The following is a 21,032-nucleotide window of genomic DNA, read 5'->3' on the forward strand; positions in this document are numbered from 1 at the left end:
TGAGATACAGCTGAATGCATACTAGTGGCAACTCAGCCCAAATCTCTGTATGACCTCTCCCAGCATGTTAAAAAGCATTGTGGGCAAGATAGGACATTGTGGAAGCCCATATGCAAGGCAGAAAAGTGTGGAGCAACAGTCCCCCAGCACCATATTGAGAGACCCACCTTCAAGATAGGACTGGAACCACCACAAAACAGTGCTCCCAGACCCAACCTGAAAGGTAGTCCAGAAGGATACCCTAATCGATGATATCAAAAACCGCTGAGAAGTCCTGGAGAATTAACAGGATCGCATTCCTCCATCCATCTCCCAGTACAAGTCATCCACCAGGGTGACCAAGGCTGTTTGAGTCCCATGCTCAGACCTGAACTAAGATTGCAAAGGATCCAAGCAATCCACTTCAATCAGGAATCCCTGAAGTTGCCCAGCCACCACTATTCAATCACCTTGCTCAGGAATGGTACATTCAAGACTGGATGGTAGTTACTCAACTCTTCTGGATCCAAAGTAGGTTTTTTCTAGGAGTGCCTGCACCACTGCTTGCTTCAAGGCAGGAGTGACCACTCTTTCTCTCAGGGAGGCATTTAATGACTCCTGGATGGAGTCCACCAGCCTCTCCCTGTGGCAGATTTAAGCATCCAGGAGGGGCAAGGGTTATACAAGCAGGTGGTATGTCTCAAACTTCCAAGAATATTCTCCACATCCTCAGACTGCTCTAGGCCTCTGGATTATTAAGTAACACAGGATGTAGTGATTCAAAAATATTATTAGTCACAAAATTCTATATATTTTACTGAAGAATGAATAACATAGCTTCTGTAGCATGGGGATTGTGAATCAGCACTCTGATGGTTTGACTCCCACTTCTGCCATGAGTTCTGCAGGTAGTCTTGGGTAAGCCACTCCTCTCAGCTGACTTTGTTCACCACTCTGAGTGGGCACTAGTCTGTCCAAAAGGGCAGTATATACACACACTGTTGTTGTTGATTAGTATTGGCACTTCCTTCTTCCAGCCCACTGAGTTTGTGGATGTCAGCTGGAATTGCAGTGGAACTTTATAAGGCAAAAGAAGTTTGGATGAAGGAGTTTTTCTTTAGCTGCAGTGCTTGAAGAGGACTTGTGGTTTTAATTAGTGAGCAAGAATGCCATCATGTGTACTTATTTTTAAATGGGTGGGGAGAAGGGAAACGGCAATTGCTCAGTATTGAGCAAAAACACACTTTTTTATTTTTGCTAATGAATTCTGTGACATTGATAAATTGACTGATGTTGGACTAATCCTGTATTGTGCTTCAGTATTCTTTGGCTGTAAAATGGGACCAAAGTCAGAATCAATACAGTGTGTGTGCATGCATAGATATATATGTATCTGACATGTTTCTTATGACATCTGGAGACAACTGCTTGTTTTCAAGTTTGGTTCCTGCTTTGGCACATTTGGATTGCCACAGGGCAAGTTGCCATTATCTACCAGATCTGCTAAAGACTGCCAACAGAGCCACTCACTCATGGTTAGGCATGTCTCTAGATTCACCTATGAAATGTTGAAGAATATATTATTTAAAACAGAGGGAGTCAATGCAAATCAACTGCTTTTCCTACATTAACGTATCATTCTTTGGCTCCGCATATTTGTCAAAGATTAAGATAACCTCCATTTAATTTCTCCTTCTTGAGAAGAAATAAAGTATGTATTTGTGAACCCTCAATGTAAGCCACTATGAGGACAGAGCTCAGTCCCTACCAACAACAGTAGCATTGACAGTGATCTAGCAGCTCTTACGCCTTACTAATACTAGACTTCTCCTGCAATTGATAATTAGACTGGCCTTTGTACTTCAAAATAACGAGACTGTAGCGTGCAATGCTACCATATTTTGCTCAAACCAGAATTCAGTAGTCTCTAGTGGAAGCACAACAGGAGGGCTTACAGAAACCCAGTGGTAGTTCATTCAGTTTCCTCATACTTCTGGGTTATGTAGATGTGAAATAATCTGCACTAGTAAAGGCATGACACAGGCAAACCCCACTGAAATTTGCTGTGACATCATTCTGGCACTGCTGACGGATACACGGAGGCAACTAACTTGGAACAGAATATCCTAAGGCTTAGACTGTAGCAGGAACTATGAAAATAAATTAATCCAAAGTGAAGCCTTAGAAACAATAACAACCTGTTTCTTTGATCAAGCATTAGGCTTTGAGCAATGTTTCCAGGATGAAGAATGAGGAAACAATAACAATCTGAGTAAAGATAAATGAATCATATTTAAGAAAAATATTGGAATAACAGGGTGTGCCTAGTTTTAACAGTTTCAATTTTTATGACAAAATCTGCACTTTCAAAATGTAGACATTTTCATCAGAACAGTAGCTAAATTGTTCTTAAATCTTTCATTTGGGCTGCTTCTACAATGCCGGATTTGCTTCGCCCAGACTCTTCAACAGGAGTGGGGTTTTCTCGAGCATTCACACATCACTATTTTCCATCTGTGCTCCTTGCGTCACCTTCTGTGGTTTCCCAAGGTATGTTCCAGTGTTTCTGGAACCTAATACTCTGATCTTTTTGTAAACATCAAAATTAAACCCAATTTCCCCACTGTGTGGATCGGAAGGTGTAGATTTCCAAAGTTCCCACTTGTATCAATTGCCATTTCTTTCTCAGTCCCCTTGCACCCTCCACTCCCCAGTTCTGCCACCAAAGGACTTCTGTAGGCCTTTAAAAAAAACATTAGTAGGTCTATACCTACTACATTTTTAAAATAAAAAACGCTCAAAAATCCTTCCGCAGGGAGACCAGGTGGGATGTCACACCATTGCTGACAGCAATTGTTTTTTTAAAAAATTGTTTATACTGATGGCTGCTGGAGTGCCCCCACTGATCATGTGATAACCCTACCTAGTCCTTTCAATTCAGATGTCAGTGGTTGAACCTGGGACCAGAAGCTTTAGCACTGAGCCATAGTCTCTCTCCCTCAGCAATGAGTCCATAACAGGTTGTTGTCCCCATGTGGAAGCAATCTTGGTTTGAATTCATTTGCCATTTTTACAGAGAAGTTTCAGCTTATTTTATGTTCTTCAACCTTTTTATTGAATCAGTTTTTCCAATGAGGTCACATGGATCAATAAGCCAATAAAATACCATTTAGCAAAAGAAATGATAGGATGACACAAGAAGACACTGGGTAAGTAAAATCATGTATGTTTAAGTAGCCAATTAGGTATCTCACTGGAGGAAGTATAACAATTCTTGTATGAACTTGGGTACCAAAAAAAAAAGCATAGATTGCGAGACAGAAATATGTTCAAGCATGTACATATTTTTCCTTCTGCCCTAACTGGAAATCAGGATCAAAAGGATCAAAATACATGTTTAGGGAAAGAGGACATACAAAGCCAAAACCATCTGAACTGTATTTCACAAGCATAGGAATTGTTTCCCCATGTAGGAAACTAATGATAGGACTGCCTAAATTTAGTTCTAAGGCTAAAATTGGATCATCAATGAGTACTCAAAAGTGAAAGGGGGGTTGGGAAATCATTGATGTTTTAGGTTTCCCTTCTAACAGAAGAAAAAATGCATTTACAAGTCCAGTAACAGAACTGAAATGTAATGCAGTAAGGGGGGGGAAACATTTTCCCATGACTGAGAGAGTATAATTCTTCCTCAAAGAGTTAAGCACATATCAAAATGATTGCTCAGTTGAAAACAGGCTCTGAAGCACTGAACATATAGGGCATAGTTGTATTTCTGTCCTCAGTTTCCTCTTCAAAGTTTCTATTAACACATAACCACCATACGTATATTTCCCAGATTAAACCTTTCAATAACAACCCACCAGTCTTATGCTATCCCCCTTTGCGTTTTTATTATGTACATCATTCTGACTCAATGTCTCAGTTGTTTCCTGATGGTTTCAGTGCAATATTTAACTGATGACTCCATACATGCTGAGTAGCTTGCCTCTTTAACAGTAACTTTCCCTAACTGAAATGCAAGAGGAACAGTTATTAGAGCTTGGAAGCTAGTGAGAACTGACATGATTGGTCTGCCAATATTTTTATCTGGATATTGCATAACTGAGAATAAAAGAGTAATTAACCCTGTACTTACTTAATTATGTACTTAGCCCCACCTCGTCTTAAAGGGTCTTTAAGTCTTCTGTGGCTTCCCAAGCTTCACCTGAGTTTCACAGTCCAGTAGCAAGCTGTTATATGGCTACATACCCATGGCAAGCAATCAACCCTTGCTGGTTACCTAGCCTGTTTCTCAAGCGTAGCTTCCTTCCTACTAAAACCCAACACCTGCTTTGCATCCATGCAGCCCCCTGCCTATTCCAATTCCTTCCCTGATTAAATTATATCTGATGCTTCATTGCTCCCTGTCATTTGCTCTGGCTAAGTAACATTCCAGATGAAAGGAACTGTCATTGGCCCACCCCACCCACATCTTGTCTTCCTCTTTTAACCCTGGCATTCACGCCCTTGAACATTAACTGGAGCCTAATGATATAAATAACTGAAACTAGAAATTTTGGCCTCCTACAGAGTAGCAGGTGATACTGTATAACCTGTACAAATAAGATGGAAATATGTGTTATGTGGGTCATCCTATTTCTTCTTTCTATGTGACCTTTCTTGTAGCGCTTGATATGCAGATGAGATCATCAAAAGGACATTCTCAACTATTCTTAGGTATATTCAGACAGCTCAAATGTATGGAATTAGATGCTTCTGATCTCTCTAATCCACTAGTGGGTGTGCTTTAGTCCACTACAGCTCCTGCAATGCCACACTCAACCCTCATTGGCTTCCACTGAGGTCAAGGAGTTTGTGCGGGGAGGCTTCTCTGTTTCTCAAAACATTGTTTCTAGATTTTATTGTTCTATATTTTCAGGTAAATTGTATATGATTTTGCAATTAGAAAAAATTTTCTGTTATGAAAATGTTTTACAGAAAAATATGTTATTCCTTCCCCTTTTTAATCGTAAGTTGCTATTCTGGTCTAAGTGCTTTTGCACTACCCACATTTATTATCTGTACTTGTAATGAGTTTACACCCTTCCATTTATTTGCAGACTTTGTTCCTCGGTATCTTGTGGCCTTTGTTGATAACAAGCATGAACTATAAGGAACAGCGCTTAGCAATGCTACTTCATATTTCTGAAAACATATAAAATTCTCTTCTACTAATATTGCCAAAGGAAAGGGGAAAGCCTAAACTACAGACCCATTAAAGGGAGTTAGGTTTAGGGCTGATAAACAGGCCATACAATGTGTCACTTACTCCTCATAATCAAAACTATTTTTCATCAGCAGAGAACCAGAAGTTCGAGTTTTCAGAGGCAGCTCTGCTGGTCTACATAATTTAACTTCTTTTGTACACCATGCACTTGATACACAAGTTATGAATCATGGCCCATGGTTGATGTAGCTGAATAACCTAATTATTTGTAACTACAAAAAGGGGGAATTGGCCACAGTAGTCTGGGAACCAATTGTAATTCCCAGAGATCTCTAGACCGCACCTGGAGGCTGGCAAGCAACGCTACTAATTCCTCAGTTCAAGCTGTTTTGCAATTTGTCAAAAAGTAGCCTCTCATGATTTCACTTCATGGAGCATTCTGGTTCAGAAGAGGAAATCAGCTGATAACTATGTTTTAAAAATCCCCATTCACAAGGTCAAACAAATTATATTTGCATATGCTACTGATTTTTTTCCCATTTAAGATAGGAGATGACATTTATAGCTCTGCAGGTACACAACCACCAGTGCTTTGGGCCTAATTTATTTTAGTGTGTTGTTTCTAGACTACCTTTTTATCAAGGATCAAGGTACTGAAGGTACTGCAGCTTTTGGGATGACAAGGAGCTGAGAGAACCTTCCCATTTTCGGATCCAACTCTGCCATGAAAGCTTGCTGGGTGGCCTTGGGTCAATTACTTTCTGTGAGCTTAACCCACCAAACAGGGCTGCCACAATTAAATTTGTATTTCAGATTCATAAATATGAACTGAAAAACTGGGTAGAAATTAATTGTGCAGCATTTGGATAATATAACAAAAGTACAATGACACCTTAAAGACACTTATTTCAATATGAGCTTTTGCAAGTCACAGCTTACTTCATGAGAGGGATACTTTAAAAAACTCTTTAAGACTTAGTAGCAGCAGCAGCCGCAGCAGTTTGCCCTTCTCACTGAGATCCAAGGCGGATTATACAGCACAAGTGAAAATATAATCAACAGTTAGGACATTCACTGAGCAAAGTACAATTATGATCAACAGTTAGAATCAATGGCATGACACTGAGCAGAGCTACTACCACTCCCAAAAAAACACCCTCCCCACAGGCTCCACCCTCCAAATCTCTAGGAGTTTCCGAACCTGGAACTGGTAACTCTAATTCTGTCATCTCATTCCTATCTCATTCTGCAGAATGCACAAGTGAATTTCTCATGTTTTATTAATAACCTAAAATCAAATTGTTAAGGCATGACGAGACAGTGTATAATCCCACAAAGACAATGTAGAATTACCAGGGCTTTTTTTCTGGGAAAAGAGGTGGAGGAACTCAGGACCACACAATGATGTCACTTTGCGTCAACTGGAACAAGGGCAGAGTTTTTTAAAGTTTAAATTGCCCTTGGCGAAAATGGTCACATGGCTGGTGGCCCCACCCCCTGATCTCCAGACAGAAGGGAGTTTGGATTGCCCTCCATGCCTGGCATGGAGGGCAATCTAAACTCCCCTTTGTTTGAAGATCAGGGGGTGGGGCCACCAGCCATGTGACCATTTTCAAGAGGTCCTGGAACTCCATTCCACCGCATTCCGGCTGAAAAAAAGTCCTGAGAATTACTAATAGCAATAGCCATCTTTGCTGGAAATGTTTTTTAAAAATGAAAGAGATATTGTCCACATTTTCTGGTTTAACATTAATACAGTAATAAAAACAATTACTACAACACAAATACTTCTTGATCTTCTAATATTTTATTGATGACATAAAATTTAGAAGTAGCAGGCAGTAAAAATTGTTATGCTACACATAACCACTACTAAACTTTTTTTGCTAAGCAACTAAAGGAATGTGAAACCACACAGATGAAGAACTGGAGACTAAATTACTTTGAGAACTCACGTTTTTAAATAACTTCCCATAATTACTCTCTTAACGTTTACTTTTGAGTTTTGTTAGAATTATGCCTAGATATAACACTGACTTTTAACATTATTATTCTCAAAAAGTAACTTTGTTCTTTTTTCAGTTGTTGTACAACTTTGTAGCTGTTGTTTCCAGTTTTGTCATTAATTTTGAGATCTGCAAGACGATTATATTGAAAAAAGCCTTCATCATCTCTCAGCACACCATCTACCACATCATCTGAATATAAACTAATTTTCTTCATGATTCCTTTGATTTTACCACCTTTTATTTCCACAGTATTTTCTATTGTGTAACTAAAGATTCCAAACAAAGAAAAAGTAATGGAGCTCTCTTCCTGCATAGTTCTTTTACATAAATAGAATGTTTGAAATCCAATCAGTAACTACTAGTTACTATTAATACTATTCTTGTATTTGAACTTTTATACATAACCTTAATCCACAAACAAAAGTTTTCACATTTGCCAAGTTGTTTCATTCAGTCTCAATCTAATTGTTATGATAAATAGGCTCCCAAAAGGGTGTGTGTGAATTTTTTTGTTTTACATTATGATTTTTTAAATTATGAACCATACATTACCTTGAGCCATGAGGAAAGGCAGGATGTAAATATTTTAATAAAATACAGTATTGGTGGAGTTCAATCAAGGTTGCCTGGAAGTGATGTTGTCATATTGTGGGGGATGTCACAATGTCACCTGGAAGGACCCACAGTGACTGGGTAAGTCTCCCATTTCTTCCCCCCACCAGCCAACCGAGCAGCAGTGGGTGGCTTTCTGGGGGCTGGGGATCCCCTGCCTCTGGCAGGGGGCTGGCAACTAGAGATGGGCACAAACCTGAATACGACCCAAAAAAACCCACAAACCAGCTTGGTTCGTGGTTCACGAATAGATATGGGCACGAACCAAAAAAAATTAACAAACCAGCCATTCGTGGTTCAGTGCCACCAACAAACCCGAACTAACGAACCAAAATGAACTTTTCCCGCTGATGAACCGGTTCGTGGGCAACAGAACGCCCCCGTTGGACTTAGAGAGCCCATATTCCTAGGGAGTGTTTAGCAGGCTCTCCTCCAGCCAGCAACCAAGTTTGGTCAAGATTGCAATAGGGATCTTGGAGTTATACCCTCTCCAATCTGAGGCCCCCAGGAAACTCCCATTCGATACAATTAGAGCCACCACTTGACGCTGGCCCAGTGTACAAGGGGTTGGCCATCAGAACTGCCTTTCAGGGTTTGCAGGGATGAAATTGGAGTGCCCATGGCTACAGAACACCCCCCTTCCCCCTCCCTCCCCCCGAGGGGTCTTCTCCCATGTAACCAATTGTAACCAATTTGCAGTTCCATGGTTGGAAGGAAGATCTGCTGATCAAGGTAAGCTGGGCTTCGATTCAGGTTTCCAAGGCGACAGAAGGAGTGCAGACAGAGTTCAGGCATTCCCCCGCTCTGTTTCAAGGGAATTGATTGATGGTGCCTGACTGTCTGGCTTCACGAACCACAGGTGAACTCAACGAACCGGACTTTCCAACTAACGCAGGTTCATTGGCCATGGACCCTTACGAACCGCCGGTTCACGAACAGATGATCAGGCAGTTCGTGGGGTTTTTTTGGTTCGTAATGCAGTTTGTGCCCATGTCTATTTGCGAACCAGCGGTTTGTGGAAGCTCATTTCCATGAACTTCCACGAACTGGTCTACTGGTTTGTCTGGTTCGTATTAAAAGCAGTTTAAATGGCCATTTCCCCGAGGAAACGGCCATTTAAACTTTTCCTGCCCCTTGCAAGTGGATCCCCCCTCGCCGACTGCCAGCTGATAGTTTAAAGGGACCTGCTGCTTGCAAGCGGCAGGGCCCTTTAAACGCCCAAACACCACAACCCCCCCCAATTTCAGCCCCCACTTTGTGAGAACTAATGGAGGTAGAGCATGTTGCACACTGAGTGTCATGTGATTAATCTTAATAAAATGCTCCTTTTATCTAAGTTGCTACCGGACCCCTACCAGACCCGAATCTTGCTCTTCATTACATCCATGCATTAAATCAAGCTACTGTGACTATGTGTTGATTTTAGAACTATATGTTATGTATAATTCTGTGATTATTTTCCCTGATGGTTGTTGGGGGGGGGCTTTACTTTAAAGGAAGAACCCAAAACGGAGGACAGGAAGATAGGGGGAAGGTACAAGAAAAGCAGCAAATAGCCCTCCATCTATACACCTGCCAATGTGCAAGCTGCAGTCTATTTTTAAAAATTAACTTGATTTTAACTGGTTTTTTAATGAATGCTTCTTTAAAACAGTGGAGGCTGTTTTTAAATCACTGAAAAGAAAAAGACAGTACAAAAGAATAGGTTTTCCCTCCTGCTTCTTAGAAATGAAGGGGAAAAGGTGTTTTTTTAAACTACAGCCACCATTTGTTAGCTGTTTGGGACATTAAAATTAACAGTACAGCTGGTCAGCATTTGTTGTCTGTAATACATTGGCAGAGGGTCATTTTTGTGTTTAGGTAAAACAATTGTCTCTAATAAAGCAAGGACAGGTGATTTGTTGGTTTCCATGGCTCCTGTTTGCAGTGTGGACTAAAATTCAAAACAAAGCATAGAAGAGCATAGAAGAGTGAACTTCTATGCTTTCATGAAGAACATTTATGTGCTCTGTGAGTTAAGACTTTTTTCCTCCCGTGCAGTATTAAGCATGTTTGAGTGCTTAAAGGAAACCATTACAATTTGGGCATAAATTATTTATGAATTAAAGTTATATATTTATGCAGTAGAAAGTAATATAATTCTGGACATTACGGGGAAAGCAAATAGAGTTCAGATACATATTCCTTCTAGACATTTTCATTATAGATTGGAAATTTTAGTTGAAACCTTTTGAACACTATACATAAAGGGGGAAATATAGCATGTATACACTCTATAATGGTCTCTGGACTTGCACAAATGAGTAGAAACCATGTAGGTTTGTGCAAAAAACAGCTTTCGTCCAGTGTCATAGGATCAACCTAAAAATGATGCTCAGTTGTGTGAATATTTTCCCAAGTTTCTCTTTCTCCAAAGCATCTGAAGCAAGCTGCAACCAGAACTGAAATTTCTTGCAACAGAAAGGATACTTTGCTCATTTCCTACTGGCCATTTCTGTCATCCAGTGATGCGGGATGGACACAGGAATTTCTACTTTTTCCCCACAAAGCTGTTTAGAGGCCACATTCTTTAAATAATGGCTTACAGACAAGGAGAGATGTCTTCATGCTCCTCTCCCATGTAAATTTTAAATATTACATGTAGATCGTTTCTTATGTAAGCTCTAAGAATCATCCGGGAACCAATTCAAGTGATCCTTCCTGGTAGCTTAAGAGTCAAGGATGCATCCAAGAGAGGCTGTTTCCCAGGTGTGCTCCAGCAGAGATGTGAGCACCTATATTTCAGGATACTGCTTTCAGATCATTTTACGTGCAAAAAAGAAATCACCAACAAATACTCTTAATTGTATTTTATTTATTGCAATTCTTGAAAATGTAAGGCAATGCAAGCTTGTGCAGGCAGCTCCTTTACAAAGGAGGAGCTGAACATTTGGAATGCTGGAGAAAAAAATTATTCATTGATAAAACACCTGAGAAGAGCAGAGAAAAAGCAGCCCTCTTGATTGTTAATGATGATTAATAAAGTTACTAATATATCCATGAACAAGCTTGTTGTGAATATTATTGCATGTCCCTGATATCTGATTTCTTTGTTATGCTCCCTTTCACAACGTGCAATGATGTCCCTTAAAAGAAGACTGGTCAAAATAATCTAGGTTTCCAACTGGTGGATGTTTTGCTTTCTCCATTCCTACTTGTGTCTGAAGAAAAGAGCTCTGAGTCTTGAAAGCTTGCACTCTGAACATCTTGTTGGTCTCAAAGGTGCCACTGGACTCAAATCCTGCTGTTCTACTGCAGACTGACATGATTACCCACCTAAACTACAGTGAAATCAGTAATTTTCCCATTATGAGCCTTAACTATGAATTTCCCCATAAATAGAATGAATATGCTTTTTGTGATGCAAGGCAGTATGCAATGAAAAAAGAAATATCATCATGATCAAATTTGTTCCCATTAATTAATGTATTAATGACACATTCATCGGCATGTCTTTAGTGGCAGTAAACATTACAGAAACACTCAAGGAAGAAACACCTGGTGTGTTTCTGATAACACTGAATACACCCCAGCATTTCATTAACATCAACAGTATGTTATTTATATGAGGAACACAAGCAGGTGCTCTGAATGAACATCAATAAAAAGAACTGTGAAAAGACAGCAATTTTAGAGGTTCTAGAGACAAAGTAGAGACAAATCTTTTATTGTTCTGACTCATCTTTAGAAGCTTTAATTGATCAGGGACTAAAAGGTGCTTCACACCTTATACTGAAATTGAATTTCATGAAACCTATGTGTAGATCAGCCCTGCCCAACTCCATCACGCAACTTTTAGTTGATCATTCATGTATTATGATTAGAGGTAGGCACAGACTGGAAAAACCCTGTGGACCATCAGCCCATGGTCCATCGCATTTCATGGACCACAGACCATGAACTTTTCACTGATCTGCCCCGTTCACAGACTGGTTCATCAATCAGTGGTCTGTCACTTCTGGGGGCCATAGGACTGCCCCCTTCAGAGATTCCAAACTCACAGCGAGGCTTCAGCAGCCTCTCCTTCAGCCATCCTCCAAATTTGGCCAAGATTGTATTTCGGAGGTCCGAGTTACAGACCCCGAAAGCAGCCACCCCCAGGAAACTTCCAATAGATACTAGGAGTCGCAAATGCCAATTGACTTGCACTGGTCTGCAGCACCAAAAAGTTGCAATGAAGCAAAATCAAACCGAAAAGGGTGGGGGAAGAGCCCCCTCACTCACCACACAGATACCTTCCCAGCCATTGCCTAGGGACTTAATTCTTGCTCTTTGCTCGCATAGAGAAGAATAGGAGCTCTCTGGTTGGCAGCCAGAGCTGCCTATCAAGGTTTTAAGGGCTAGGATTGGTGTGTTCCAAGGGCTGCAGAAGATCTGTGAACATCCATTCTATTGCCTAGGGAATTGATAGATTGGCACCGGGACCAACAGACCAGCCCAAATGGACCAAAGCTTGTGAAAAACATGAGTCCCACAAACAGCGTGTTCGTGAACCACGAACCGGGCTGGACTGTGTCAAATTTAGGTCCATTTTGCAGACTGTGCCCACCTCTAATTATGATACACCATGGCCTTGGCAGCTCTCCTCTTTGGACAGACCATGGTTCATGGTGGATTTGGTTTGCAGGATTGTAAGTTCTACAGACCTATTATAGATAGACAAAAGCATATGTATATCTGTTTCAGTGGGGCATCCTAGCTGAGTGTACACAGCAGGAAATACATGTATGACGATCTCCTCACAGATTTCAAGCTTATTCCTACCCAGAATTGTAGGGAAAACATGCTCGAAAAAACAATGCATGAAAAAGCCTATCAACTTAACCTATTTCACAAGATAATTTTGGGGATACAATAGAGGAGAGGAGAACAATGCAAGTAACTTTGGGTCCCTATTAGGGAGAAAGGAGGGGTATAAATGAAGTAAATCCATCAATCAATATGGGACACAAATGCTGCAGAATCATCCACATATATTAAAAGGTTCAAATCTTTAAGCCTTTCAGGGAAATCCTCACAGCAACTGAGATATTTGTCATCTGATTCATATATGATAGTTCACATATTAAATTATAGGAACTGTCTCCACAGAAAAGCATTGTGTTTAAGATGATATGATATGATGTGAAAACTTATTCTGCAGTGCTTAAAGATGTGAAGAACTGGGGGTGAGGGGATCAGGAAAAAGACACTTTCTCCTTATTTTTTCTGAGGCTCTTTCTCAGTTTTTCCAGTGGAAAAACTGGAAAAAATGTGGGAACACTGAAAAGAAAATCCTATAAAATATTTTATTTTTTAGAATGAGTAAATACTTTTCAGTGCAAGTTTTTTCACATTCAAAATGTATAGCATAAAAGAGCCTGAGGACTTTTTCCATTTTTTTAATGGAAATTTGGGGGTAGCGCTGAAAAAAACCCTCCTATGAAATATTTTCTCTTTTTGAATGAGAAGAACATTGTATTACAAAGGTAATACAATAGGTACAGTATGAAAAGTCATACTGTACATAGTACAATAACACTGTACATAATACAATATGTACAGTATGAAAAGTCTGAGGAACCCGGGCAACCGGCAGAGGTTCAGGGGAACTTACCAAGTTGGGGGGCAACTGGCAACATAATGATGTTGCTGGCAACACACTCACATCATTCCCCGTGTGTCTGTAAATGATATCAGTGTGTTGATGAGGGACACCGTTTCCTTTTCACTAAGCTCTGTGGTGTGGCCACAAAGGCTGGGCTGGGCACCACTGTAGCAAGACAAGGCAAGCCACCCTGCGGACACACAGTAGGGTGCCTTAGCAAGTACAGCCATCCTCGGCCTGATCAGTGCCACAGTAAAGTGACCCACCCCAGGGCAGCCCTGAGCCATGAGTCAGCAAGGGGAACTGCGCTGTAGCCACCCAGCAACGCAGCTTGATGAGGCAATCCACCCCAGGGCTGCACATCACCACCCTTTGGTGAGGTGAGCTGCCTGGGCCTGGCCACTGCCCAGATGAGATGAGGAGAGCCACCCCAATGCTACCCAGTGCTACAGCGAGGCATAGATAGCATGAACTGTGACAGATCCACTCTAGGAAAAGACAGCAGGAGCCATGACAGGACCACTCTAGAAAACAATAAATGCAGAGAGGTGTTTTGGAGGGAGGGGTGAAAGGTAGGGCAGGGGAAAGGGTAGGAAAAGGTAAGGGCATTTGGGACAGAGGGACTAAAGAGTAAAGGTCTTTGAGATAAAGGAGTTGCGTTGCCAGATCCCCCATGGCAAAACTGGGGGCAGGGGGCACAGGTGGGCATAGGTACTCACCTGTGCATGTGTGTCTACAACTCCCCCCCCCCAGTGATTATGTCATTCCTAGCATGACCCAAAAGTGATGGGTCCCACCAGGGGCCGATTCTTTAAAAATCAGCCTCAAACACTGCTGTTTCCAGGTCACACCCAGAATGACAAAATCACCCAGGGGATCGTAACCACCGGAGGATGTAATCGCACACTTGTACTTTGTGTGCATGACTGCCACCCTGCCATCCCCCTTCCAAGATGCTTTCCCCCCATGCTAGCCATGTGAGGAGCAGCAGGGGGGAGGTGGCTGGAGGGCCCTGGGGGGTGGGGGTAAAGGTCTAAGTGTCTTTGACAGGGAGGGAGTAAAGGGTAAGGGTCTTTGGGAACTAACAAGAATAATAGGGGAGGGTAACAAGGAAGGGTGTTTGGGACAACTGTGGAGACAACTGTTGTAGGACCCTGCTTGTACAAATCTATACAGAACCCCGTCCAAAGCCACTGATCTGAGAATATAAGTACTGATCTCAGTTTTAAAAGTTTTTATTGGATGGGTTAACATATATTCATTATACATCTTTTCAAATATTCCCCATTATCTTAATACATGCATCCCACCTCTCCCCCTCCCCCCTTTTCTATATTGACTTCCAACAGCACTATAACCCCTTTATTTCTTATCGTTAACTCTAGATCCCATCTGTCCCTATTATTAAAGGCAAAGTTCTTACTCCTTCATTCTTAATTCTTAATAATTATCGAGAGACCATAATTGTCCTTTTACATCCCATTTTTTTTCTAAGTAATTTTTAGATTTCTCCCAGTCCATAGTAAATTCCTTTGGATCTTGTTCTCTTAATTTCCTTGTTAATTTGTCCATTTCCGCCATGTACAACAGTTTTTTAATCCAATCTTCCACTTCTGGTAATTCTTCTTGCTGAATATAAGTACTGATCTGATGTGCTACATGCCTATGCAAATGCGATACAAATATGGTACTGGTCCGTGGCACATAGGAAAAAATTGCCAGTGTGCCAAACGAGATAGTTTGAGAAGCACTGCTCTAGAGGGCAATGTTCCTAGATCCGAACCTTCTATGCACAGAAATACAGACCACAAAAATTCTAATGAAGGAATACATATTTTATAAGGCTTACAGTTGCACCATGCTTCATCATTCAAAGTTCTAACCATTAAAATATTATATTCCACACAGTGGCAAACCAGAAGAACTAGAATTCCCACAGCTACAGTTGCCAATCTCCAGGCGAGGCCTAGATTTCTCCCCAAACTCTGCCTTCCACAGGCACTACCCTCTAATCTGCAGGCTGCAACCCTACCCACAGCAGGGACACAGAGGTAAGACTGCCAGCTGGGTTGGGAAATTCCTGGAGAATCGTAGAATCATAGAGTTGGAAGGGGCCATACAGACCATCTAGTCCAACCCCCTGCCCAGTGCAGGATCAGCCTAAAGCATTTCTGACAAATATTCATCCAACCTCTTCTTGAAAACTGCCAGTGAGAGGGAGCTCGCCACCTCCTTAGGCAGCTGATTCCACTTTTGAACTACTCTGACCATGAAAAAGTTTTTCCTAATGTCCAGCCGGTACCTTTGTGCATGTAATTTAAGCCCATTGCTTCGGGTCCTACCCTCTGCTGCCAACTGGAACAGCTCCTTGCCCTCCTCCAAATGACAGCCTTTCAAATATTTAAAGAGAGTAATCATGTCCCCCCTCAATCTCCTCTTCTCCAAACTAAACATTCCCAAGGCCCTCAGCCTTTCCTCGTAGGGTGAGCCAGACCCCTGATCATCCTCGTCGCTCTCCTCTGCACCCTCTCGATTTTGTCCCCATCCTTTTTGAAGTGAGGCCTCCAGAACTGCACACAATACTCCAGGTGCGGCCTGACCAATACTCCAGGTGCAGCAGTATAGAGAGGCGTTATGACCTCCTGCGATTTCGACGCTATGGCCCCTTTGATACAACCCAAGATTGAATTAGCCTTTTTTGCCACCACATCACACTGACTGCTCATATTTAATTTACACTCCACTCTTACCCCAAGATCCCTTTCACATATACTACTGCCCAGAAGTGTATCCCCCATCCTGTATTTGTGCTTCCCATTCTTGTGGCCCAGATGTAATACTGTGCACTTGTCTTTGTTGAATTGCATCCTATTCGCAGCTGCCCACTTCTCCAGAGTATTCAGGTCCTGTTGAAGTTTAATTCTATCTTCTTGGGTGTTTGCTACTCCTCCCAATTTGGTATCATCAGCAAATTTAATGAGCAGCCCTTCCACTTCTTCATCCAGATCATTGATAAAAATATTGAAAAGTACCGGGCCCAAAACCGAGCCCTGCGGTACCCCACTGGACACCTCCCTCCAATCTGATGAAACACGGTTGACCACCACTCTTTGGGTGCAGTCCTCTAACCAGTTCCCTATCCACCAAACTGTCCTATAGTCCAGTCCACAGTCTTCCAGTTTGCCCATGAGAACTGGAGGTGGAGACTGTGGAGCGGGATGTGGGGAGGGGAGGGACTTCAGCTGGGTATAACACCATAGAATCAACCCTCCAAACAGCCATTTTCTTCAGGAATTGATGGAAGGATCACTGGTAATTCAGGGAGATCTCCAGGCCTCACCTGGAGGTTAACAACCCTACATGGAGATCAAAGCTACCCATTTTTTTCTACTTCACAGCAGAAGTAGAAAACAATAATTTCATAAATTAATAAGTGGTTCATTTCTTGTAATTTGTTATAGATATCCTTTTTGAGTTGTGTGAGTTGTGTCATACATACTATTACCCATCTGCAGGATCATTTCTAACAATACTGGGATATTGATAAAGCAATCATTCAAATACTATAGATAGTATCACATGGGCTCACCTGGCTAATAAAGACGTTTTCTTTTGGGGCAAGAATACTCCATAGCTGTAAGAGATATTTCTGCCAGCAAAATAGCCTCTTACCCTTTATGATGGAGTCAAGCATGTAACCAACTTGTTTTTAGCATTTGTGGTATTCTGTATTATACATACAGTTGTATATCTGAAGGGTGACTTCCAGTAAGAGAACCTAGCAATTCCACTGAATATATGAATTAGAGCTAACATAACACTCAACACATACCATAGTATGTGACATACTCCCCACCCCTATTTCTCCCTTGTGAGTCTGTATTTTTAAACTGCTTGTGAGCACCAGATCCTTTGGGTAGAGCCTATGATACATATGCTTGAACAGTAGACGTGTACTAAGGAGTTCCATCCACTTGCAGCTCCTAGATGTACATTCCTGAGTCTGCTCTTTCAGTACACATCCCTAACCTCTGCTGTGAACGTGGGCTCTACTATGGAAGCTTATGTAGTATCTATCATGCACACATTAATCACACACCACCATCTGTGGCATAACAGAAACAAAATACAATACATCTATAATTAAATCTCAACCATCTTCAGTGTCATAATATACAACAGGATGTTTATAGCTTTCTAATCATTTAAATAATGAAGACAATGATCCTGAACTTCAATAGGCTGAAATATGCAGCTTTTACTATTTCTTTTACAGGCTACCTAGATTAAGTGGAACCCCAGCTTTTGGAATTTGCTCAAGGAACCTTCAGCTTGTTCTTCTCAATTAGACCTAGACCAAGACAAACACTTTCTCTCCCTATCACTCTGCAGTTAGGTGAGTGGGAATGTACGTGGAAGAATTGAGTTTAAGTTTATTTAAAACACACCGACATCATTTGACCTTCGGCATATTTATTCATTAAGAATCTGTTTACCGTTTCCTCTCTTAACTTTAACTTTATCTTGCTCACTAAAATTCTACATTGACATTCTAGGCTAGTAGAAGTACAGTCTTGGCGTGAGTAGCAATGCTATTATTTTGTACTGTTGCTTGAAAGTAAAAAGAATTAATACATTTTGTGTGTGTGTGTATTACTTGCATGTTTTACAATCCCCAAAATGAAGCTCTCTGCCTAAATTTTCCCAGACAGATGCACTGGTGCTATATATACATTTACATACACATCACAGTAGGCACTGACTGTACTTACGGTTCAGCTTCAATACTTTGCTCTGCTGCAACATAGTTGGCAGGGATGTAGCCTTGAAGCTTCTGTCCAGGCCTGGCAAACCCATTCCCCAAGTGCAGCTTTGCAAACCACCATCCTTCATGTGACATATCCAGAACTTCAAGCTTGTCTCCAGCTTGGAAGCTCAGATCTTCTTCCGTACGGGCTTGGTAATCAAACAGGGCCACAAAATTACAGTTCTGCTCTGATGGAGGAAGAGGAGGCAAGACTCTCATATTGACCTGTCCACCCCCATCAGGTTGGCTGAGTTGTCCTGGAGAGGAAACTACTGCTGGGTTGCAGATGATTTGATCAGTCTTGTATTTATCCCCCGATCTGCAGTTGCAGACATGGAAAAGCCAAGATACGTAGGGCTCCAGACAAGCACAATGTTTCTGACAACAGTTCCCCATGCTATTCCCCTTTTTTGCAGCTTGTTTTCCTTCAGCTGTTTTTCTAAACTAGGCATTTACAACTCCTTTGAAACACATCTTATTTTCTTCTTTAATCACCATTCTAAAATTCTTTTCCACAGTTTTTGCACACCTGTAGTCTTGGAGCTTCTCCTTCTCTGCCTCTCCCCTAAATCTTCACTGAGAGTTTCCTTGTTGCTTTCCAGATCCAGACTCAGAAGTGAAACCTGAGTCCTGAAGTGCAATTGTTCATGTCAGGGGAATTTTTCACTTCCTCTTCTGATCAGAAGGGGGGAAGATCTAGAAGCAACAGAAAAGGTAAACAGAAAAGGTACGTAAACCTTCCGGCATAATCTTCCTACCTTTGCTCCTCCCACTCTCTTTATTCTCTTCAAATGTGTTCTCAAAGCTGCAAGGCTCTGCACGCTTTCTGGCTGCTGGTAATGAATAACCAACCTGATTGCTTTGCTATTTTAATATTCTGCAATGTGGACAATCCTTTTTTTTTTGGTCTTTACTTTCTTTTTCTCTCCACTCCCCCTCTTTTCAAACATATGCTCCCTTTTCTCAGCCAGTATGCCTTTCCAGATAATATTTTTAGTGCATAATAAATGTGCAGTTATCACTGAGAAGTGGAAACAAGTAGTCGTACAATACTAGATAGAGTTACTCGAGTTTAAACCCAGTTTAAACCCACTAAAATCAGTGCCTCATGACTTTATTGTGTGTAACTATTGTGAGCACTTGCTGGATAGAGACTTGCCTGATGATATCCATTAATACACATAATCATTGATATGTATGTACCATTTTTAAAAAATTAATGCTTTTAAATTTACTTTCTGACTGTTCAGAGGTCAGATTCTATCCACTATACAATTCTAATGGATGTGTTAATCAAATTCCTTGCTACTGCTTCTTTTTTAAGTGTTAAATCAGACTAAAAGATGGTAGATCAATATATTTAAAAACATTAAATTGGGTCTCTGGTGAAAAATAAAGAACTCTCGCATTATCCACTGCTTACCTTTTTACAGTGTAGGCCCTCTCTCAAGTACTTTTCTCCCAACCATGCATACTTTCCATTTGAGAAGCCAGGCAAGGAGAAAGCACCCGTTGAAAAATGAGGGAAACTAACTTGCAAGGTCAAAAAGAGTCCAGTAGCACCTTTAAGACTAACCAACTTTATTGTAGCATAAGCTTTCGAGAATCACAGTTCTCTTCGTCAGATGCAAGGAGAGGCCTAGATTCTTATCCACGCACTAGTATTTGTAATATATTCTGCTCCTCTTTCTATATAATTGACTTATATCTGCCATAGTCACATCTAGTCTGGCCAATAGGCACACACACATTTCCAAAAATCTGGTGAACAGCAACAATGCCATCCTCTTACCTAGAAAAACTCCTTACTAGTTTGCATTTTTCTTCTTTTAATACTAGGCAGTATTTTGCTTCTTACCAGTGCTGGAGGTCATCTCTACTCTGAGAAAAGGAAAAATGAGGCACAATAAGGCAGAAAGGCAATTCCTGTTTAAAACATGGTTACCTTTCCTCACTGGCAGCGAAGCTCCCCCACTATCACATAAACATGATATGTTATTACTAACACTAGAAGCAGAATAACCAGACTAATTCCAACTTATCGGAAGAATGCAGGATTTGAGGCAAAGGAATCTCAAGAAGGACAAGGAATTATTGTGATAGCCTTACTTCAGTAGATCTGATTATTTGATTTAAGGGGAAGTGTATAGCTTTATACAATTGTATAGTGTTGATACAATTGGGTCAGATGCTCTTCTCTTAAGTCTGTCTTTAAAAACCAGCTGCCCTTGTGCACATAGCAACCAGTATGCCTCATCAAAGGATTCCAGCTAGAGTTTTGTTGCTGTGAGAGCCAAGAAGCAGATAGGAAGTAACCCAAAGGAAAAAGTTGTTCTCCCTGTCTACCTGCATTTCAAACACAACCAATCACTGCTGCAGAGCCATAGGTCCAATAGTAATTAGCCACAGAAACACCGTGGCCTCTGCATTCAGCCTTTCACCACACCCCTTTTCAAAGAAGAGGAACCACTAAGTGACTGGGAATCTGTCATGTTCTAGGGAAGCCTCCATCTGGGGAGGCAGTTGCATCCATATTAATGATGGTGAGGCTGGCACCCCAGTCAATAAATATACAACACAACAAATTTTGGGGTGAAAACAGGCCACATCTTTATTGATTACAGCCATTGGAGTATTGGAAAGGCATATGGCAACAGATCCACTTTATTGAACAGCCCGTTGCCACTCGATGGACACTTCCCCAACACATCTGCTGGGCACTGTGGAATGGCAGGAGGAGGACGAAGCCCAGGGGGTTCCAGCCACCCAGGATGAAGCTTGCAATGGCCA

At 41.3% G+C, this 21,032-nt stretch overlaps 1 protein-coding gene across 1 annotated transcript in view; it reads right to left on the bottom strand.

The window, feature by feature from the left end:
* The window catches only part of FRK (fyn related Src family tyrosine kinase), a 56,195-nt gene extending 37,217 nt beyond the window's left edge, over positions 1 to 18,978 (bottom strand). The window contains exon 1 of the mRNA XM_054974742.1: positions 18,208 to 18,978. Coding sequence (XP_054830717.1) covers positions 18,208 to 18,638 — 431 coding nt within the window. The 5' untranslated portion in view covers positions 18,639 to 18,978. The remainder of the gene's footprint in view (positions 1 to 18,207) is intronic.
* Between the last annotated feature and the right edge of the window lie 2,054 nt (positions 18,979 to 21,032).

The sequence above is a fragment of the Eublepharis macularius genome, chromosome 1 (genome assembly GCF_028583425.1).
Source record: "Eublepharis macularius isolate TG4126 chromosome 1, MPM_Emac_v1.0, whole genome shotgun sequence".
Lineage (NCBI taxonomy): Eukaryota > Metazoa > Chordata > Lepidosauria > Squamata > Eublepharidae > Eublepharis > Eublepharis macularius.